Here is a 24717-nt window from a genome sequence, read left to right on the forward strand (position 1 = left end):
ATTAATGGAGGACTGAACGCTATTGGCGCTAGCAAAAAGTTGTCACAAGAAGCGAAGTTAGCAGTCCACAATGGAGTGCTGGTACCTACCCTGATATATGGAAGTGAGGCATGGAACTGGCAAAGAAAGGATTAAAGTAGATTGAATGCTGTTGAAATGATATCCCTGAGGCGTATGGTCTGGTAAAATCATGTATGATCGTGTGAGAAATGTGAAGATCCGCAAAGAGTGCAAGGTGGATGTAAGCGATTACGCTTAGGGTGACTTGGTCAACAGTGGATCACTTTTTTTTGGAGGCATATAACTTCAACATCAGTTGAGGCATTGTAATGAAAACTTTCACAATGGTTCATTGTTTATCATTCTTGTAAATTGTAATAGTTTAAACTCCGCCATTAAATGGGAAGGAAAGTAATATGTACTTATTTGCGATGAGGGAAAATGATCTACTGTGGAACTTGGTGGTACACAGTGGATCAACCTATATTTAACAGCTGATCAAGGATGGGATTTCTTTTAAATACTAGAAATAAATCAGTTTTTATTATTGAAAGAGAAGAACAAACAAAATAGCCTATGGCTAGATAAAAAATAACTGGATTTAAAAAGAAAAAAGAAAACGAAAACAATAATTTAAAGAAGCCAAATAATTTTTTAAAACTCTTGAAATAATTTTTGAGAATTTCTTCGTGTTCCTTAGAGAACACCATATTCACTTCATAGTTAGGAACAAATCGCATATTTACTACATTGGGCGAATTATTTTTTTTTTTATACCGCTGTAACGTAGTAAAGGCAATTTTTGTATGCTTTGCCGCTCCACGGATGCTTGAGCCTTCTGAAATTAGCTATAATGCCTCTTCTATTTCCGCCTGAGTATGTTTGCCTATTTTTCTTTCTTTCGTCCCTTTTCGAGGCATCCTATAAAACAAAAAAACAAACAATCAAGACAAATCAGGCATCAGTAGTACACAGTGGATCATGATCCACTGTGTAAGGTGATCCACTGATCCACTGTAGAACAACACTCCATTTTTGACTAAACATATTATTCTGACTTTACCCTTTTGAATAAGTCATATTTCTGGGTGTTAACACATGTTGTAATAACTACTGATAACAACTAAAATATGCTAAAATGTATCATGGAAAAAATAATGAAATGGTACCCAAAAATATACTCACGTGATTTTTTTTCTCCTACCACAAAAACACTAAATACAGCACCACACGTCTATTCGCCTGCGCAGCCGGACAAGTACTGACTTGTTTAGTAGCATGAAGGAACACCTACCTAAGAGCCGAACACACATTCAAACACACTAAAGCTGCTGCCACACGCAAAGCTCACATCAAAAGTTAATGTACAGCGCATCATCTTTTCTACCGACACACGACGCTATCAAATATTTCTTCCTAAGGTAGGAGAGGGGGTCAGTTGAATTCGAGAGCGGCCGAGGAACATAAAAAATTTTAAATTTCTGTCAAAGTGACAACTTTACTTACTGACAGCTTGAGCACGTTTTCGAAATGGATGATACTTGTCGCCTATTGCTGGATCTGTTGGACAGCTCATCCTCAGATGATGATGCCGCCAACTATATAACTATAAATGCTATTTATAAACTTTTTAGATTTTAAACAATCTGCGCGTAAATAGCGCATTTTCACATAACCTGACATAACCTCTCCGTCGAATCAGGAAATTCGCAGTTCGCACGCCGATCGACGAAAGCGACATATAATAAATTATTGTAAAATAAGCTCACGTCGATTTCCAAAAATGTCGAAGGCAAAGGCGGCAAGGACCAACACCAGGGCAGGGAACGAGAAGAGAGCACGAGAGCTGACGAGAGCAAACCAGATTACCCAGGAAAACAATCAACAAATGAACAAACTAGAAGCTTCTCTATGTAGGTATCAGGCCGTCCAACTTTATCAAAAAACCGAATGATATTACCATATAAACATACTGAGTTAAAAATATGATTAATTTTGAAAGGGCGAAAATTTGTTTACTTCAAATTCAAATATTGATTATATTTATATTTTAAATATATGTTAAGTATGTTTGCCAAATAAGGTTTTTTTATGTTTCTAAATTTACTAGCACACATGACGATATGAGCTAACATAATAAATAAGAAATGCATTATTAGGCTGCTTATGTCATGGCTGTCAAAGGGAACACGGAACTTAGTTGGTAGCTCCGTAATTAAAATGACCCCCTCTCCTTTTTACGAAGGAGAGGGGGACGCATAACTTTTCAAATATCGCGTCGGGAGCGGTTACGTAAAATAAATTCGGTTAGCGAAGTTCAGAACCACACTTATAGCGCGTTATCTTTTTACGTGTGTCGGGTCTGTATGGGATTGTATGGCGAGCGCTATTGTGCTTTATATTATCTGTTGATGTGAGCTTTGCGTGTGGCAGCAGCCTAAGAACTTTCGAGATATTGGAGTGATCCACTGTACCATACCGATCCACTGTAGACCAGGTCACCCTACTCATTAGAGTAAGATTAAGAAAGGGCATATAGAGCGAATGAGCGAAAAAATGAATGTAAGGAGGATATATGAATGCTGGCAGAAGTCGGGGACGCCCGAGGAAGACATGATCAAAATGAAAATTCAACACATCTCCAAAAAGTGATATAGAGTCATGAAAAGTGATGAAACAAAAACTACGTTTAATAGGTACCTACGTAAATAGTTACAATAGTCATGACTTCATATCACTTTTTGGAGGTGTGTTGAATTGTCATTTTGATGACATACCCGGTCACCGGAAGACATGGCACGATCAAGTGAATCAGATACTCGGCTCGGGCCATGTCAAGAGTCAGAATAATAGAAGAGTATGTATGAGACGATGCGTGAATGTGAATGAGGCAAGGAGCGTGTCCTAAGACCAAGTTGTTTGGCGGTCCGTCGAGAAACGGCGTGATGGTTAGTTAGTTAGTTAGTTACGAATAAATAACCTTTTTACATCATAATTATTGCAGAAGTTGTTTCATTGTGCTTGCACGCAAATCAATTTCAATCCCCAAAAAGGTTCGAATATTCGAATGATTTATACTTGGGTACATTGATATATTACGCAATATAAATCAAACTATAATAAACGCTGAGAAATTTATAAAATGTTAACATTTTTACAGTCCGAAAAAATCAGCTTCAAAATTCAACCAACATCCATCTATACAAATAAAATGTAAATGTTTGTTTGTTCAAAATCTTAAATCTTGGAGAGTTCTTCACTGATTGCTTTGAAATTTTGAAACAACGTTGCTTTCGAATACGCGTGTGTTTTTATATATCTATTTTATATAGATGTCGCATGTTATAGGTAAAAACATGTTTTTTTTAACAACGCCATCTTTTGGACGTAAAAGCAATACGCGCTATTATTTCTCTATCTACACAGACAGACTGAGACACAGCAACGCGTGACGGGGTACAGCTAGTATTTGAATATAATTAGAAACCAACTAATTTGACACTTATTTTCGAAGAGTCATTGTATCCACGTTGCCCGAAAAAATATTATAAGGTAGCTGGTAATTACTGAGTGGAAGCGAGAATTATGCAGATGATCGATGGTCAAAGTCACCCCATATTACGGAACTGATTTAGGTTCGAACACACCTCCTACTCAGTTTCCCGCTGTGAATGAGGTGTTTTGTGGTACAAAAGAGACGCACCCTTTTATTTGGTAGTCTTAAAGAATTCGGAAATACCACAGACATAGGAATTAATAGACGAGAAGATAATGGCGAGGGGTAAAATCAACTGTTGAAGAACGAAGGGAGTGAAGCTGACTGTGATTCGTCAATAAATCAATCTGACAGTAAATAGGCATCTCGCATTATAATATCACCATTTACTTTTTAAAAGTAAAATCTGCTTTTGAATGAATAGACATTTTTACATGGGAGCGCAAATTACTCGCCACGTTATGAACAAATTTGCGAAGTCCAAATTCGGCAAAAAAATTCGGTTCTATTTTCAGAGTCGAATATTTCGTTTAAGTATTTAGTTAAGACACTTTTATAAATGTTCATAATTTACTTCCCAGCAACCAACCAGCTTTGTGTTTCGCGTCCAGACGTTTCTCGATGTGATAGTAACAACTGATTCATATTATACGATGTGAATATGCTTAAAATAAAGTAAAATAATGCTTATATATGGAATGTAATACGACAATTGGGTTTATTCTCTTTTTCACATCTATTTTTACAAGTTTTCATAGTACAAGTCAACATTTTGCCGTGTTATTTCGTAAAATGAACCGATGATGCCTCGACCATAGTTCGCACAAGAATGATGACGTCACGTTTTCAAATTTCACTTGAGGCCATACGCGAGCACAGCCGGCTCCAATGGAACCGGTATGGGGAGTGGGGATAATACGCTTTTAATCACTTGGGGCAGTTCTACTAATATTCATACGTCTATGGGAAATACTTTGTTTACTAGCCGTATTTTGAAGCTTGTTTAATATTTAAAATTACTTTAGTCGTTATGATTTTCATAGATTGCTTTACAATAGAAGAGCTTTGATCTCTTTGACTGATTTAAACGTATTTGATAACTTTTCTTTGATGGTATTTTCCTTTGAGTTAACTTAAAAGCAGCTTGAAAATCCCATTTAATTTGTTTGCTTAATATCTTATCTGACGGTCTAGTGTGTTAGTCGGGAGGTTGTGAGTTCGATTCCCAGGCAGCCCAAAATTGCATTGATTTTATAATTGACTAGCTGAGGGTTATTCTTAGGAGATAGACATATACCATCGCGGACCTCACCGTAGGCCTTTTTAAGATACACAATTCCGTTGTACATTATTTTGATTTATCTCATAAGGTTTAGCCAGCGTTAGCAATGTAAGCGCCTTAAAATATTTTTTGCGGCTTTATTTAGAAACATCGACTTTTCTCTACTTTCTATAAATATAATGTGAATGTATTATACATAAAAACCTTCCGGAATAAATTTTCTAAATGAATGTTAAAACCCTGTCAAAATCCCTTGCGTAGTTTAGTAGAACTAAGCGCACAAACAGACAGACGCGGATAGCGACTTTATTTTATACTGTTTTTTTTTAAATTTATTATGTGCATCTATATAAAAAGGTTTTACATATTTTGCCTGTCTCACTGTGTCGAGACAGACTAGTTTACAAATATTTTATAATATTAAAATAAGTACATTTTTCAATAAAGCAAAAATATTTGACAAAAATTAAATAATATGGACGCCGTCAGCTCAGGATGTCAATATCAATAAATAGTTAAGTGTTTCGATAAATAAGCAGTCCCTTTGTGATCTTCTCTTATTTTAAAAAGTTTTTTTTTAAATAATTTCTATATATTAAGATTACATCTTTAGAAGATAATTATATATGTACCTGTATGTATCAAAAAAATTGCCAATAAAAAAAGGATTTAGCCGTGCTTGGTGACCAGATCTGAACAGCCAGGTTCTCCCCCACCTTCATCTTCCTCATATCTCCTCCTGACTACCTTCAGCATCACAACATAGTCTCACTGGCTCCAAACGGGACTCTTGTATGGTATTAACATAAAAAATGTATTTTACCGACAATTACTTAAGTCAAGATTTTACGTACTTAATGTTCGTAGGTTGTTATTTTTTTTATTTTAATTTCTTAGATATTGGATGGGGGTTTGTTATATATCTATACAGTTAAAAATTCAGAACTTCTTTGTCATATTGATCTAATGCATTTGTTATTAACTCTTAGGATGCCGAACAACGATTAATTGTTGTTAATAGGATAGGCGAAAATTGTCGTTGCGTTAAAGATAAATTACATGTTTTCTCTCTTTGGTTGTATGCTCCATCATCATCATCATTACGGAGCCACATCTCAGGGTAGAATTGGGATGGTCCTTCACCATTCGCCTCCAGTCCTCAGTCCTAGTGTTTGATTGTGTTCTTATCCATTGTTTTGACTCCCTCTGTATTGCAGGCTCCTCGTTTCCTGGTGGCCGACAGCAGTCACAACAGCCTCAGCGGAGAGCTGGCCGGGGGGCGCGAGCAGCGCAGCCGCGGCTCCTCCACACCCTCCCCCCCTTCCGTGTCGGGGCCCGAGAGCTTCGAGTGCCTCGGGGAGGGCGAGTTGGACAACAATAACGGGTAAGCAAGCACTGTGGACTCTTATTATCCATACTATAGTAAGGGTCGTTTATACTATCCATACTAAAGTAAAGACCCTTTATATTATCCATACTAAAGTAAGGACCCTTTATACTATCCATACTAAAGTAAGGACCCTTTATATTATCCATACTAAAGTAAGGACCCTTTATACTATCCATACTAAAGTAAGGACCCTTTATATTACCCATACTAAAGTAAGGACCCTTTATACTATCCATACTAAAGTAAGGACCCTTTATACTATCCATACTAAAGTAAGGGATGCCGCGAGGAAAATAATTACCCTCAGGGCGTATGTTTTCTTTGGGGACTCTGTGTGCAGGGTCTTGTTCAGGAAATTAAGATAAGGTTCTGGGAATGGAAAAACTATGAGGGGTGGTTAGAATCCGAGGGTCAGTGTGTCCAGGATGCACATATACACGTATGAATCTATCCTTCCTAGGCAAGTACAAGGTGATGGGTCGAGGCAGTCAGGCTGGAGAAGTGAAATAGTCTTTTTTAACCATCCTCCCAAGCAGTTAGAGAGCAGACGCATTCGCCAAGACCTAGAAAAACCTCACCCCATGACCCCGGGCACCCCTGCTAAGTCATCGGCCGTAGCTTGTCACTTGGGTTGACCTGCGGCAGAGGTGTTGGTCATCCAATGAATGGTTTTCGGGGCGGCTGTACCCATATACGCCTTCCAATAATGAAGAATATGTTTATTGCTTTTGGCGACTTGAAGACATGTATGGTCTATTTCATAGAACGAAAATTAAAGTCGTTTCAACTTTGCACCAGGAAAGCTTGTTCTCACTGATCTATTTCATAGATTCTATCGGTGGGATCGAAGCTTTCTATCTACGATGGGAAAGTCTCAAATAGTGGGTGGGTTAGCTGAGAGTTGCAAGGATTGGAGGATAGGGAAATCGTTAAATTTAAATAAAGATAAAATTAAATTCAGCAAGACAGAAAACAACTGCGCTCGATGTACAATCCAAACACATAAACGTTATTTAGGTAGATAACGTACATTATGTCTCTTCCCGCATAAGAAATTCACAATGCAATGGTAACGGTGGCGTAAGCAAAAACTTGAACAGTGATGTTTCAATCCGTCAGTAGTTTCCTCATTAGATCTGTCTGAATATGCGGTTAAAATTTCACGGTAACCTCGATATTGGAAGTTCTTTCCCATCTGGGTTCAAATTAGTTCGGCTTTAATCAATTCTAGATTAATGTTTTTTTGCAGAGGACACTTATCCAATTGCGGACATGTACGGATAGTGTGATCGCTTGGTTGCTGTAAACCTGTGAAACTTTGATGTTTGAGTTATTGTGATAAATGAAGAAATAGGATAATACTAATAAATCTAAACGAGATATGAAACAGAACAAGACAACAATAAATAAAAAGGTAACGGTCTCTAGTGGGAATTGAACCCCGGATCTCTGCCTTACCGGGACAACGCCTCTAACGGCCGCAGTGGCTAAGAGACAGCGATCCCGAAGACGCGCGCTCAACATATGTACACGGTTGACATTTGTCACATGAGAACGGGTCGCTTCTACGACTCGTTCCTGAGTTAAAAAGCTCGGCTGTGGAACGATTTGCCGGCCTCTGTGTTTCCCACCTCCTACAACATGGATCTCTTCAAGACCCATGTTCACTCCTTCCTCTCGTCAAAAAGACCCTCCACAGCATCCCCAGAGACGACATAGGCCCTAAGGGAAATTATTTTCCTGGGGGCCTGCCGTGTGGAGTTAATGCGAACAAAAAAACTATTTCCTTACCGGGACAACGCCTCTAACCACTCGGCCATTGGAACCGTTAGAAGCGTCGTCCCGGTAGAGACAACTATCCCAACAGAGATTCTGGCTGCGATTCCCAGTTGAGACCGTTACCTTTTTATTTTTCTATGTCTTGTTCTGTTTCTTGCTTCAAGCTTGGACTAACTTAGACTTGAAATCCTAACGTCCGTAATAAACTCTACATCCACAATAACATCCAACTAGTATCCAATTAACGATGACACAATAGACGAATAAGCCATGTGTTAAATAAGAATTAATATTCCACAGAGGTGACATCCGTCAGAACTCCAGACTTGTACAAAAGCGTAACAAAAAACCCAACGATGCGACGATATTAAACTTTCATTCCTAAATTATATAAGTGTCTTTCTTTTGAATTCTTAATGCGTTTTTAATGGTTTTCCAACAAAAAATATCAATCATCTAACTGTGGCAAAAGATTTATCAATCATTCAGAAACGTATTGTGTTCAAAATTTGGTCAATGGACAGATCGCGTGTTACGCATTTCTAGCACCGGGAAATATTTCAGGTCCATAACACAAGTTTATCGTTTCGTCTATACAACAACAGAGGACGTCCTCGCCCCACTTTACCTAGTAAATGTTTATTTTTATTTCTAAGGTAAATATGTTTGTACCAAATAATTTACTACGTCTTTCTGTTGTAAACGACTACATTATTTTGAAATGACACATTTTCCGGTATAATTTCGACCCTCAGGAAAATTTTAAATACTTGTTTTATTTGTCATTTTCTCAGCTACATTTAGCTTTACTCGGAATTCAATATTTCTTAGATTATTATTATTGCATAGACCTCTCGCTAAGAGGCTACGTTTATTGAAAGCCTAGTATGTATTTTTTCAAAGTGGTAAAGAAGGGAACAGTGAGCCAATTAAATTGGCTATTAAGAATACTCACTCAAATATGCACCATTTTTGCTGTGATCAAAATTTTAAATTTAATAACTTTCTGCGAGTATTTTTGTTTTTGTTGTTCGCTCAACTCACAATAATTGCCAGAGTTGACTAATTGTGAAAAATTTCTTTACTGGCCTATACTTCATAATTTAAAACACAAATAAATAATGTAGTTGACTAATTGTGAAAAATTTCTTTACTGGCCTATACTTCATAATTTAAAACACAAATAAATAATGTAGTACATATCCGTACAAGATATTTGCTACACCTTTTGAAAAAAAAAATATAATTATTTTTTTTGCTTCAAATCCTAATTAAAGCATCGTGCTTTTAGCACCCACAAATATTTAACAATCTTTCTAAAGTTAAAAAATGTTTACATCAAACATGGCTACTGAATCCACACATCGTCGTACAGATAATACGATCATATAAGTCGGAAAACAATAATTTGTAGTACTCCTGACGTCAAATAAAGCAACGAGCCTCTTTTAAACCTAAAAAACTACAACGTAAAACCATCGACGAAATAATAAACTTGTTTTGTTTGTCTCGTTCGACTCCGTCAAAAAATTAACTCGGACTACATTCTTGAGAGTTTTGAGCCCTACTTCGCTACTTCTTGGTAGGCTCCCATTCGACATTCCCTCGACTCGTGTAATTGGATTTTGGCCAATCCAATATTCCCACTTGGATTGTATCACGTTTCTTCTGTTGTTTCTCTTGCTCGTTCCACGCCGTTCTCTGCGCTGAACGATCGCAAGACAGGCACGCAACTCTACCAATCTATTTTATATTCTCTAGATTTAAATGAGAATTACGTAATATGTTCGACTTTTGTAATTAATTGGTTTATGAATATGTGTACCTAACCTACGAATATTGAATGCAAAAAGGTAGGACAGTAGAAAGCCACGTGTTTTACAGTGGAAATATAGAAGTAGCTCTGTAATTTTTAGTTGTGTTAAACATTTGGGCGTCTTTGTTTGATGATGGACACTGTAAGGCTCTTCGAACCGTTGCCTGAAGAAGGAAGGATTACCATATCACAAAAATCATTCTTAAAATGTTTTTTTTCTGAGACGTACATATTTTGATGAAGCCTTTTAGTGATTCTATCGGGTTATTTTATTTTCTCAATGCATAGTTTAATTTCGTGTAAACTGAAGAAAATGTAACCTCACCTGTACGGTACATTAAAATTATGTAGTTAGTGAAGTACGAAATAGCGAATTGCACGAAAAGACTGCCTGAATAACGTAAGATTCTTCGTGGAGAGAGATAGTTCCCGGAGAGATATGTTATAATGAAATTATACCTGTAATCTTTTCCGGGTGCAACGGATGGTTTATGTATATGTATTTGCGTTTCAAATAATTTATCATTTTGATACCCGAGGATTCGCTGGATCAGGCATCACTTTATGTTAAAGATAACACTAAACTTTAATTCGCAGTTTCTAGGAAACGCCTCCTTTATTGTTGGTGTCCTTCTGTCTCCCTCCTGTTATACTTAGGGATGCAGTGTTCGCATACAAACTATCCAGCAACCCTGAGGCAAACGGCGGCGAAAATTTTGGCGCCCCTTTCCAAACCAGTAGACGGCCAAGTTTAATCAGGGGCGTTGTGTTAGGACTGTTAGGTGTTAGGAATTATCGGCGCCCGAAGCGGACTGCTTCACTGCGCCCACATAGGGCTGCCCCTAATCCAGCTACCTAATATATTAAAACTAGTAACACTCCTTCATCCTGAAGGTGTGTTTATTGCGGAGCTTCTTTGGTAGTCGGCTATGTTCCTTGCTTCATGTACAGCCGTCGCAATTATTTTACAAATCAAATTTACCACAAATGTGCATACGGTTAATGTGATTCATGATTATACCTCATTCGCCAGAAACTATTGTTATTGAATGGCTCCCAAGATTCGTCTCTCAAAAGTATCCAATACTCTTTCAATGTTCTTGGTGAAGTACCCTGGACCGCGCCCCAACAATAGTGTAATGAATGTGACTTTCCTAATACCGTCTTGAGAAATCCTTTTTAACAACTGACTAATTGCTATTTTGAATATTTCAGTGAAGCGGGACAGCGGAGTCCCAATGGCCTTATCAACAGACACTCCTGGACCAGAACCAGTCTCCGAAGAACTCCTCCTAGGTATGCATTAAACCCTCTTCAATATTCATATCGTTTCATCATTCCTCTGCTTTGTTTGGCCTGGTCTTTGTTTGTTGTTTTATTTGAAGAAGTTGTTTTTGAATTGTGTGTTGTTTTGTCCCCCTTTTGGTTGAAATTTATACATAACAATTGTTGAAACAATTTTAACTTTTTCCACACGATTACTTCCCACGGTGTAGAGTGTGGAAGCCTATATTCCTGTCACTGGCAACCCCACTGTAAAATCTCTTTATATTTACAAGGGTCATTTATGAGAAAGAGGAAGAAGTTTCAACGGATCTATTAGCGTATGTCTTTAGTAGATACCTACTTGGCATAACATATGTAAAAAAATATGTCTATCTCAATTATTAATGTTTCTTTTTTTGTGACTTTATTGAAATATTTAAAGAAAGAAACAATGTACATGTTTATATGTTAATAAAACTATTAGCACACACGCAGATGTGAGCGAACTTAAGATTAATAAATAAAAGAAATAAATAAATTAATTAATTCTACACTATAAAAAATAATTAAAAATAAAATTCCTTTCAATCAATTTGAATATTTTCACGATATTGTTAGTTAGTTATAAATGTAAACGATTGACACAAAAGAGACCATTCCTCATTAAATTTCTCAAGCATTGTTTGTTTGCTCGCTACATTTGTTTATGATTTTGTTCGTAGTCACCAAGAGAATCTGCCACACCGCCGCTGGGGGTCAATGCGACAGTAAGCCTGGCTTCTTTATTTTTGCACTTTATCTATGCCCATACTATATCACCCCTTATTTTGTAAATAGTATATATTTTTAGTATAAATATGCACTAATTATTTGTCACACTCGTTTTTGACGTGAATAATCAACATATCCTCTAATTATTATAATTAACCACGTATCACCAATTATAATAATAAACGCGTGCCCAACATATGCAAACAGTTGCCATTTGTCACATGAGAACGGGTCGGTTCTACGACTCGTTCTTAAGTTTAACAGCTCGGCTGTGGAACGATTTACCGGCGTCTGTGTTTCCTCGCTCCTATAACATGGGTCTTTTTTAGACCTTGCTCTCTTCAAAAAGACCCTTCACACAGCATCCCCAGAGATGACATAGGCCCTGAGGGAAATTATTTTCCTCAGGGCCTCCTGTGTGGATTTAATAAATAAAAAAAATCCAAAATATAATAGAGGACACTGCGAGCATTTCAATTGTTTTAAATGGCAACACCAAAATGGTAGAAAGGAAAAAACAAACCAACAAAAAAGCTATGCAGCTCATGGAAATGTTTTTTACATACAATATGAAATGATGTTCAGAAATTAGTGTTACTAAAGTAACCTAAAATGAGGTTCTTCTGCTTCATATTCTAAGGAAATTTAAAATACAAACTGGATTTTTTTTATTATTTGAAATGTACCTACATATCAAATTAGCCACTTAATAGTGATGTTAAAACAAAACAATAAAAAAAACTACGTGGAAGAAGCGCTCACTTTTAGCAATATGTAAACAAAATAAACGCTTTTGAAAAATTGAGTGTCTTTTATACCACAACCATTCGACATGTCAGATTCGGAAGTCAAAAAAAACATTACATTTGAATAAAAAATAAATGTTCTAAAATCGGTTTCGCCCTGGGCCTTCGACAAGACTCAAAAATAAGAATGTCAATCAATGTATGTACTTTCGACGGTGATTGCGAGCGGCCTGGATTTTAGAATCGATACCATGGTCATTAAACATTTTAATCCCATTTTATCAAATTTCTAGATTATTTTGTCAAAGTTATGCTATAAAATTAGGAAAATGTCCGTATTCCTCTTGTTATTTAAATAACACCTCATTCCAGCTTAATTTCTAGATTAATTACTAAATTACAAGAAATAACTATATATGTCGATGGAAAAAAGGCATTAAAGTTCCAATTTTTTTCGATAAACTTGAATTCCACTTCAAATAGCACATGTTTTCAACTTATTACTACAGAAAACAACTATTTATGTCGGGGGAGATGGTAAAATATGGATTAAAGTTCCATTTTTTCTAGGTTAGGAAATACGCACAAATTAATAAAATAACCGAAACGGAGATCGTTCGACAATTTTACATTTTTTTCAACCAAAATTCAAAATTACCCTCATTTTGACAACATCTTGATAAGATGCGACGTCTGCCGGAAGGTTTCGTTTCAATCTAAATACGAATAACCAATACGAATTACCTATTTTGTGCACGATTTTCCATCTCCCCGGACATAAATAGTTGTATTGTACTAATTGAGTTGAAATGAAGTGTTATTTCAATAATTTGGGCGTATTTAGAAGTAAGCCAAGTACGGAAATTTGACCTAAAATTGTTTTTTTACGTAGGCACTTCGAAAGAATGATGTTCATCCCCGTATTTTTATTTAGAACTATCTTTACTGTTGCGTAGTATAAAAATATCTTTTCTGTGTGGCTTGCATGTCTTGTGCATATTTACCTTATTTAAATCATCATAACATGATTAACAAAGGCTTAAATTAATCATTTTTAAGGCTAACTGCATGAAATATAATAAATAACACGTCGGCTGTGGACATCAATTAACTGTTCGCTTTCAAGTTGTAATCAAAGTGTGCTCTGTGATGGGAAAATCTACGTTTATTTTATGTAAGCAAAGAAGTGGCACTTTTTGCTAACCTAGCGGACGATTTGAAAACTATTTGTTTATGAGGTAAATTAAATACGACTGCATTGCTCTGCCGGTAGAAGTCGGAACTACGCAAATCACAGGTAGAACAAATTCGCTACGGTTGCAATCTACAGGTGGCGCTTTTGTATTTTCTACATGATATGTGTTTGTGGAAAATATCTGAAAGGACAATAATAAATAATGTGATTCATCTATTTATGAAAAAGTAGGTACTTGTATCTTTTTTATGTGAATACTGCATAAGAGTTAAAAACTGTATGCAGCCAGTGGGATTACGGCATTCCCATTTGGGGTATTTTGGAGAGGAGAGGGGAAGGAGATGTGGAGGAGGAAAGTTGGGAAGTACCTGGCTGTTCAGATCTCGCCACCAAATACGACCCATATCTAGCAACTTTTCGATTTTCTACCATCTATTCTACCTTCAGCCTCACAACATACCTCGATTCGGGACACCATAGTCTCACTGGCTCCAAACGGTTGGGAGCAGATGAGACTTTTCTGCGATATTGACATCAAAAAAATCATGCAGCAATATTTTAAAACTGTTTTACAGTGGAAAAAATAGTTTAGTAAAAAAAAATTACATAATGTGCTTCTGTGCAGTATGGATATAATGTTTACCCTGAAGAAGAAACCATTGATTTCGAAGCATGTCGATTTAATAGTGGTGCACATAAAGTTATTTATTTGTATAGCTATGCATTTTATTTAATTTAATTTATGTAGTATTTGGTCTTTTTTACATTGGTTACATTTTTCATTTTCAAGTGTTACATGATGATTTAAAATTATTAGATATAAAATAAAACTGAAATTATCAGAAATAATAATATTTTAGTATAAAAGTATAAAAGTCTAGTCCACATAAGAGTACCAACTCGAGACTCTAGGCATAAGGAACCTTTTCAATGTCACCGTTCACCTAAACATTTTTCTTATATCATTGTTTCTTTACACTGTATCTTTTTTTTAAATCATCTTATATAAATTATATTGACGGCTTGTGTGATGGCAAGGTTCGAAGCATTGCCAATTTGAGGTCAGTACTTCATTATTTAAGCCCCAGGAGTTCTATAATCTGAATTGCACACCGTTATCAGGAATTTATTCCGCTTTCCTCACTGTTTCACTGCTCCGCGATATTATTATTAAATAATACAGCCGTTTTATTGACTTCACTTTTAAATGGCCATTGTACTTTCGTTGCATTTACGATGCACTTTAATATGTACAGTCGTATTTATTTATTGTTATTATTAGTATCAACAATCACGACGTTTGAGGGAAATAAACTTACGGTAGCAATGGAGTATGCAGGCCGCATTTTGCAAGGCGACGTTTTAGTTTTTAGTAGGCTGGTGGAAACTATGATTCCGATTAACGAATACCAATCGACATTATTGTTGGTAAAAAAAACTATTTGCATTGAAGAAGAAGATAATATCAAAAAATCTAAACGACACATGAAACAGAACAAGAGAAAAAAGAGGTTAACTGACGGCCTCCGTGGTCCAGGGGTAAGGCTCTTGAAGCAATCATCAAAGATCGCGGGCTCAAATCCCGGTGTGCGCAAATAAATTTTATTTGATAAATTTGTTTTATTTGACAATTTATTCATTCAAAATAATATATTGTATACTTGCAGCACGTTCCAGTGTGGAATATACTCTCAATATCGCCCTGGTGTAAGATCACCATTCAGAATTGAAATGTTGACTGAAATGGCTTTATTCGTGTTTGGTGACCAGATCTTAACAGCCAGGTACTCCCCCACCTTCCTCTTTCCCATCGTCTTCCCCTCCCTACTACCTTCAGCCTAACAACGTATCCTAATTGGGTATGCCATAGCATCACTGGCCATAGACGATTAGGAGCAGTTGGGGCATATAGTATTCACCTTAAAAATAAAAATAAATTAAATTGGGATTCGAACCCAGGATCTCTGTTTTACCGGTCAAAATAATAATTTGTTAATAGTAATTCTCATTTGAGACCGTCACCTTTTTATTTTTCTCTGTCTTTTTCTTCTCCATGTTTCGTTTAATTTATTGGTTTATCTTCTTCTTCAATGATATATTATATTGATGGGTACCTTCAAAAGTTATTCCAATAATAATTTAACGTTTTTTAAACTGATTTTTGGTACCCCACAAAAACTGTCAAAAACTAAGAAATGTATGGCTTTTCCAATTTGAATAATGCTGTAACGCCGAAGGAAATGAAGAGAGGGAGGATACAGGCAGAAGAAAGTTAAGAAATTTCTAGCATCGTTGTATAATTAGACTCCAGAAATAGAACTTTACTAAGAGTATATCACCATATTTAGGCCGGATTACACCTGCCGAGCTCTCGGCTGAGTCACTCGCTTTGTTATTGGAGAGTTAGTGGTTAGAGGTCACATTATGTAAAAGATGACGGTGGGCGAGTCAGTTCATTGAGATTAAGATTAGATTTAAGTGATGTTAACATGGTTTCGCGATGTAAGAAAAAGAGAAAAATTATGAATGATTTACAACAAACTTCACATACTCCTAAAAAATCCACATCATACATCCGACCCAGTCACTCGACCGAGACGTTGGGCCTTAGTTCTATCCACTGTCTCGCCCGACTCATTCGTCCGCCACTAGGCCGAGTACTGACTACTGACCACATAAGCCGAGCACTTGACATTCACCAATTCAGGCATTACAAGATAGCACCATCTGAGTTTTAGAATAAGCCATTTGAATGGTTGTTTTTTTGATTATTTATTTTTCGGTCGGAACATAAATCGATCGTAATCGAGAGGCGGAACAGCTAACTCACGTATATTTTTTTCTATAACATATTATTGTTTTCTAATAGGGGCCCGTTATGTTTACTTTTTTATGGCGTAAACTCACCACGCAAAAATGTCTAATAAATTTCTCAGTTTTTGCTCGCACTCATCCATCAATCAATCTATCCTTTCAGCGCAATGGGGTTCATGGTTAACCACATCAATAACGGGTTATTATTGTGATAAAGTTATTACAATAGGTAAGAATAATAGCTTCTCATGGAAGGCAACTCCTAGTTAGAGTTAGTCGGCAAGGCTATGGGAAAATCCAACATATAATATTAGAGTAATCTTATTGTTTGATGCGTTTACCCTTTTATGCAAAACGCGTTTGAAAACATCACGTCATTTATCTTTTATAGCAAGATTTTCCTTATATTTATTTATTTATTCATTCAAAAGTAATAACAGGATGACGATGCTTTTGGGTTATTGTCATTTTGATTTCAAAATTATTTTTATTTTTGAGTTATTATTATAAATGTTTTTGTGGGTTAAATTTATGTTCTTTCTATCATTCAAATTGGTGTATTTGTATTATTCACTAAAATCTCATATTTAATTTACTTACGTTACTTTACCTTAGGCTGATTTTAGTGTCACGCCGACCGCACGCGCACCGTCGGCGCTGATGGTCGAGATATATGAACTTCTAGGAAGCGTTTTTGAATGACGCGTAGCTATCAGCGCGCAAGGTGGTCAGCGCTGATGGCTACGCGGCCGTACGCGTCGCGCGTCGGCGCCGCGTACCTGTCGGCGCTGACGATCGCACGAGCTACTCTGCTTTCAGCGAGCGTTCTAGTGTCGAGCGGAGCAGACGTCATCGCGTGTACAGTCATGGCGAATCGCGAAGTGGATACAGGTCGAGTTATCGATGAGGTTCGCCATATAACAAGACAAAGTCTCCAGCAACGGCTCTCTGCTCAATCAATGGATGAACATGGAGTCTTCGTCGTCGCCGGTTTTTATTTTTTTGGGATAGGTAGTACAAAGCAGCAATAACTAATACACTCCGCATTTTGGTCTTCGACTGTACAGTAAGGCGGTCAGTACGATACTGAAACGAGCCACGCTGAGCCTCAGCGCTGACGAACTACGCGCTGATCTATGAGCGCTGACGGTGAGCGTGACACTAAAATCAGCCTTACTGTGTAGAAAGTACGTTTAAGTCAAATTCCTCCACACAGGAATTATAATTCTCCTCAGGGCCTATGTAGTATTTGGGGATGCTGTGTGAAGAGTCTTTTTTAAGAAAGGAAGGAGAGTAAGTTCTGGAAAGTAAAAAGGTATGAGCTGTTGTAATAATCTGGGGTTCAGTGTGTACAAGTGTAACATAGTGTGTATTTATCACTCCCACTGCCGTTCAAGGCGCTGATCCGAGAAAGACCTGTTGGAGAAATCTCTCAAGATCTCCCTCAGCCATTTAGTCTCTCCCGACCTGACCCGCCACGCAGTTGGTGGTGCCGTAGGGAAATGCTATCGATATCTTTCACCGAATCTGTCCAAAGATCTGAAAGTTATCATTAGAACGCAAAGAAAACGGATTGTGCAATCAATCAGTCAAGAAACGGTAGTGTTTGGAAATTAGTAATAATATTATCACTCGCGTATTTAGTAACGATAATTCCTGGCGACCAACCGGGCGGGACGCGCCTAATTAACTACTAGTCACAGCAGGCAGTAAAAACAATCAAATTCACAATCGTTAATGATATTAATTTAATCCAAATCACCTCGTTAATAAACTTATCAGTGGTCCATTTCGTAACTCGATTGGAAATGGTTGTTTGTCTTTACACCTGAATATTACGGATTTGGAAAATATCAGCTGTCATCGGGGCTTTGTTGCAACCTTTTAGTTCGAGCTGTAATGTGTCAACTATTAAAAAGTAAAGTTTATTCTCGAATTTCTACCATAAATATCCCAGAGTATGACATCGCCTCCTCAAAATTTCACTAGTCGCCCTTACTGCAAATGTCATACTGTTAATATTCACATCGTAATTTCACCATGAAATTGAAAATGCTGGCAACATTAAATATTTTGTACATGTTTTCTTTCTTTATTGGTTTCCTATTATATAAATGCTTGTATCTTAAATGCCCTTCGATTTGCCTGATCTGATCTAATGCTACTTTTAATACATCTAGATATTTGTATTTTTAATCATTGAATATAATCTTACCGATTCTCAAATGAATATTTGAAACAGAAAAAGTCACATCACATCTTCTGAGAATGAAAGTCAAATACATCTATTTGTATTTTTAATCATTGAATATAATCTTACCGATTCTCAAATGTATATTTGAAACAAAAAAAGTCACATCACATCACATCATCTAGGAATGAAAGTCAAAAACAGCTATTTGTATTTTTAATCTTTGAATAAAATCTTACCGATTCTCAAATGAATATTTGAAACTGAAAAAGTCACTTCAAATCACATCATCTAGGAATGAAAGTCAAATACAGTTATTTGTATTTTTAATCTTTGAATACAATCTTACCGGTTCTCAAATGAATATTTGAAACAGAAAAAGTCACTTCAAATCACATCATCTAGGAATGAAAGTCAAATACAGTTATTTGTATTTTTAATCTTTGAATACAATCTTACCGGTTCTCAAATGAATATTTGAAACAGAAAAAGTCACTTCAAATCACATCATCTAGGAATGAAAGTCAAATACAGTTATTTGTATTTTTAATCTTTGAATACAATCTTACCGGTTCTCAAATGAATATTTGAAACAGAAAAAGTCACTTCAAATCACATCATCTAGGAATGAAAGTCAAATACAGCTATTTGTATTTCACTTTTGTTTTATTGAATTAATGTGTGAATGAATAGGAATCTTGGAAGTGGAAATTAACCCACTTCCCGACATCCGGTAGAGCTGGCATATAGACTCGTTGTCGATGACAGTGCATTCTTTCAAATGTTGGTGGCCACGTATACATACGCGGAGATGTACGCATTTCTCTGAAATTTGATTACATCACTGCAGTTAAATATACGAAATAAATTTCCGACCTACCCAATTGGGATTTGGTTAATTTGTTAGCGCGGTTGACTCCATTATCTGAGAAGAAGGAAGGAATCCTCAGTCAAACCAAAAAAATAAAAACTAAAAACATCTATTACTAAAAACAGATTTAGGTTTTTTAGTAAAATAAGTACTTTGTTTTTTACGGGTTAATTTTTTTAATGGATTAATATTACGTGTATCAAAAACAAAACAGATGTACGTAAAGGTTAATTCAATGTTTTTTACGCATTAAACTCATCTATTGTTAATTACAATTTACCCATTAATTAACGCGTGTGAAACAAGGTAATTATGTAATTGTTCATTTTTATTATTCTGACGAAGAAGCCATTGGCTTTGAGACATGCAGATTATTATTAATTAAAAGTGGTGTATACAAAGTATTTCATTTTCATATAAATAACTAAATATATTATTTATTTATTTATTTATTTAACGCCCAGAGGGCTTTTACATGGTTGGTACTATAATTTTAATTTGAAAAATACTTTGAAACATAAAAAATAAGAATAAAATTACACTTGATAGAAGCTATGCAACAAGTCATACAAACACAAGAAACAAAAACAGAAAATTACAGCCATTTGTTGGTTTACATGATGTGTTTAGGAGTATTGTTAAAATAAATGTTTTAAGTGATCCGCAAAACTTGCCAAGTTGGTATTGAATATGTCAACATCACCCAAGTAATGATTTCCCATGGTGTGAAGTCGTTGTATCGGAGAGTGGGCAATGTAGTTACGCTTATGTGTGCTGCTGTAGAATATTGTATTTTGTCGTGTTGTTACTGTGGGTGTATGTATGTTTATAAGTTGCAGTCGAATTTAGAGTTAAGTATTTTGAATAAGAACGTTAAATCGTTTATTTTACGTCTATCTTCTAATGTATGTATTTTTAGAGTATTTAATAAGAAATTGTATTTTAAGTCTTCGACAGGGATATTTAATTTAAAATTTATAAAACGTAGAATTTTTTTTTGTATTCGCTCAATGTTGTTAATGTGAATTTTATAAGATGGAGACCAAACTACTGAGTTATATTCAATTAGACTTCTTACTAGAGATACCTTAGTTTTTCGTCCAAAATAATTCCAAGATCTCTCATTTCCGTGACTCTTTCTAAAGCTATGTTATTGATGGAATATTCGAATAAAACAGGATTTTTGTTGCTGCAGAAAGTCAAGGTTTTGTACTTTACTACATTTAAAAATAAATTATTTTGAACGCACCAATCTCTAAACTTACTAATATTTGTCTGCAGTATATGGCAATGATTTATATCAGTTATTTTCTTGTATAATTTGACGTCATCTGCAAAGAGCAATACCTCGACATCGTTATTATGCTTTTTATCATTTCTTGTAAGAAATCCGCCGATAATCTTTACGAAATTAAAATTTGATGTTTGAAAGACCCAGACTTATAATAGTCGATCGACATTTCGCAGATGACGTCAAATGGCGTGATAAATGTCTTTTTCTGATTACACGTACCTTCGTCTACGAATTCTTCGTATATTGCGTTATTGGAGATTCATTCTTATTCAATTACTCTGATGTCTTACCAACCAATAGTTAAACTGTGTTATATTATGTAGTAGGTATATCCTTATCGGTTGTATAAGGTTCGTTCTGTTGAGTGGATTGGAAAAAATGTGATTGATACAGACGACAGTATTGATTATAGGGTGGGGGCATATTTCAATTTGACCATAAATTTAGCTGCGGCAAGGAGAGGGACGTTCCAATCTAACGGATTTAGACAGCCTGATAAAAAACAGACGAATCAATTCGAATTGAATCGAAGGGAATTGGTAGGGACGGTTTTATCAAAGTTTAGATATAGTTAATTTGTTTAATTACTGATAGTCACTTTGACAATACTTCATATGTGCAAAGAGTTGACGAATGTAATATTGGGCATTATAATTTATACATAATATAATGGTCAACATTTTATAGCAGCGTTTTATTATAAAATCACCTCAAATGGGGTTTTAAAATCTATATAAATTTATATCGTTCAGGTGTCAATAAATTAATATCTCTGCAAGTTGGACATGTTTTTTTATTACTAATCAATCTTTAGTTGACATGAATTTTATTAATCTACACAATTGTTATTATAATGTATCTATATTATTTTAATGTATATACACAATTTCTTGAGGTTATTTCTGAATAAAAATTGTACTGACCAATTAAAAATTTGTAGATTTTATCTTTTGTTGACTATCCATCATTTCCCGAGATTGTTGAACAATTTATATTTTTTCTCATTAAACAATTTAAAAAAATTAATAAATGAATAACGTAAATTAAAACATTCAGTTAAACGAGAGCTCATCTTTTCAGACGTTTTGAATACATCTACTTGAATTTCACTTTTTTTCGATAATGAATGAATGCAAATCTTGGAAGGGAAAATTGTCATCCAAATTTCCGACATCCGATCGGCAGCAGATAGACTCATTGTCGATGACAATGCATCCTGTCAACTTTTGGTGTCACGTACACACACACACGGTCATATACCTACGCATATTTCTGAAAATGGAAGACATTACAGTTAATATACGAAATAAATGTCAGCCCTACCCGCTCAGGTACGTCGAAGGTACAATCCTCAACAAAAACAGTTTTAAAATAGATATATTATAATAAAAAAACTTTGTTTTTTTACGAATTGATTTCTTTCTGATTATAGAATTGAAAAATATAGAACAAATAATAACGTGATTGAAATCCAGTCAATTAAACGAGATCTCATTGTTTCAGATATCGTGATAACATATTCGTAATTTACCAAAAGTGTTTAAAAAAAAACCTGTTAATTCATTCATAAAGCCTGCAATCCCGTTTTTAACCGGAATTACCAATAATTTGAAGAGATTCCTTATAAATTAACAATATTCATTTTTCTCCATGTGTAAGTAGTAGATTTTCTGTTTTATTTATTCGCCAGTTGTTTGTTACGACTATTACTGATCAGTATTAATTTTTCCATTAATGAGTAAATAGTGAAATAAAGTATACAGTATCTGTACAGTCTTATAACTGTCTCGTACACAAATCAATCAGATAATATTTACTCGCGCACGCTGGAATTTGAACCCGTGACCTTCGGCTTGCTAATAGTAAAATTGTTAACAAAAAAAATATTTGTAACTCTAATCAAGCCACTCGTATTACACAATTTAAATTAAAAATCCTTTATTGTACAATTTTTGAGTTGTTATTTTTTTTTATTATTGCTGTGCATAAAACTACTAACCAACAACTCAACGTATTTTCTCATTTTTTTCCTAAGTACTAATTTTAATCGACTTAAACATAGGTTTCCTCATATGAAACCAATTATTATCGTGAATTAATCTCAATTTCCTGAAAATGTGTATCCGCAAAATCGCGTGTTAGTTCGTCGTTTACCATCCAAGTGATATTGTCTTTTTATTCCAATTAGGCAGCCACTAGATTGGACTATCTAGCATTATCTGCAAACAAAGGCATGCGAGAAATATCAATGGACATATTGCTTCATAAATTCCAGGTTTTAAACTAATCAAATTACTTGTTCGTTGAGTTTCTCGCTATCACGTCTGTACGCATTAGATCAATGGTGCTCAACCCAGCAGACTCCATTGCAATACCACCAAAACGGACTCAGCATACGCTACTCTGTCTTTGCTTTCTTCTTCTTTAGTATGGTGGGGGATCTGATGGGGATATCTAGGTCCGCCAGCTAGGACTAGGGCCTTGCGTGATCTGCACTGCACCGCATTCACACATCGCCAATTCTTTAAGACCCCATCTATGCATTGTGTAGGCATAACGGCTATGGGAGCACCTTATCATAAATTATTGATGGAGAAGCAGAGTTTATGAGACAGTGAAAACCCAGGCTCTCTCTCGGTGGGGTTATATATACGAGAAGGACATTTCTAACGTCAGCCAATTGCCACTCAAGTTTTCACCTGTACTTTGGAGTGAGGGCTATCTGGAGGAGCCATCCAGAGAGATTTTCTGGACTTTGTATCTTTGCATTAGATAACAGAGACGGCAGTTGCACATTTTTGCAACAAAAAAAAAGTGCGATTAATCATAAATCTACACAGCCAAGTAGATTTATCATATTTTTTATCAATAATTACGTTCGGGAAAGAATGGAGAAAGTAGTCTTTTGCAAATATTGCATTCGCTTATTACGAGTTATATTTAAAAATGAATTGTGTGGCGTGTGGCATTTAGGGATAGCATTATCGCCAAATCAAATGCTTGGTAAAGTTCCGAAATTTGGCCGAGCGCCAAAAACGTTTTGTCGGACATTTAAGGGTCCCTCAGCATTATTAGTAACTAATAATCCACACCGTTTCCAATTTAATAATTAACCACATAATTATATATTATAATTATTATTCTCAGTTCTGGTTAAATTTTGAAATACGAGTACCGTGTTGCGCTTCCTCTTTTTTTTTAGACAACGTTCAGACAGCAAATGGTGTCCGTCATCAAATATTCAAACTCGAATTTAAAGCATTACATCATCCACCCTGATGATGAACACTGTAACACTCTTCGAAACATTGGCTAAAGAAGGAGGAAGCGCAAACGACACAAATACCAAAAATAAATCACGATAATACTTTTAGCCATGAAAATCTCAAATCGTACTTTGTGATTAGAATTTGTAGTACTAATTGTTTACATTTTACGTGATATATGAAAGCAAGTACCTATTTCAATAGAAAGTTTTTCACCAATTCTTCTGCCGATTTGGGTTTCCCCCTCCCAAACTTTGCCAACAAATGGTAATTTTCAGGAGTGTTGAGACGAAGAAGGCAGGCCTTACTGGTAAGGAATTCGATTTCAAGTGAATTGTTTTGTTAGAGAAAAAATGTTCTTCTGCGGGAAAATATTTTTGTATTAAAAAAACAATGGAATTTCGAAAAAGTTTCAAAAAATCTTTTTTACTTCTACCATCATGTATAAGCACCTCCCGAAGTTAGTGCACTTTATCCCCTGACATCCTGTTTATAACTTTAGCATACGACACGACCCGATAAAGAGAACACATTGTCATT

General features: G+C 35.6%; 1 protein-coding gene across 4 annotated transcripts in view; it reads left to right on the forward strand.

Annotated features, from left to right (window-relative positions):
* nuf (rab11 family-interacting protein nuf) overlaps nucleotides 1–24717 on the forward strand; it is a 220132-nt gene that overhangs the window by 87839 nt on the left and 107576 nt on the right. For 3 of the 4 annotated variants that reach the window (XM_089633096.1, XM_089633099.1, XM_089633098.1), the window contains exons 4-6: nucleotides 5996–6162; nucleotides 10979–11059; nucleotides 11752–11796. In XM_089633096.1, coding sequence (XP_089489222.1) covers nucleotides 5996–6162; nucleotides 10979–11059; nucleotides 11752–11796 — 293 coding nt within the window. The remainder of the gene's footprint in view (nucleotides 1–5995; nucleotides 6163–10978; nucleotides 11060–11751; nucleotides 11797–24717) is intronic. The other variant, XM_089633100.1, reaches the window with a different exon arrangement.

Source organism: Hesperophylax consimilis, chromosome 7 (assembly GCF_061612785.1).
Source record: "Hesperophylax consimilis isolate HC1 chromosome 7, BYU_Hcon_1.0, whole genome shotgun sequence".
Classification (NCBI taxonomy): Eukaryota; Metazoa; Arthropoda; class Insecta; order Trichoptera; family Limnephilidae; genus Hesperophylax; species Hesperophylax consimilis.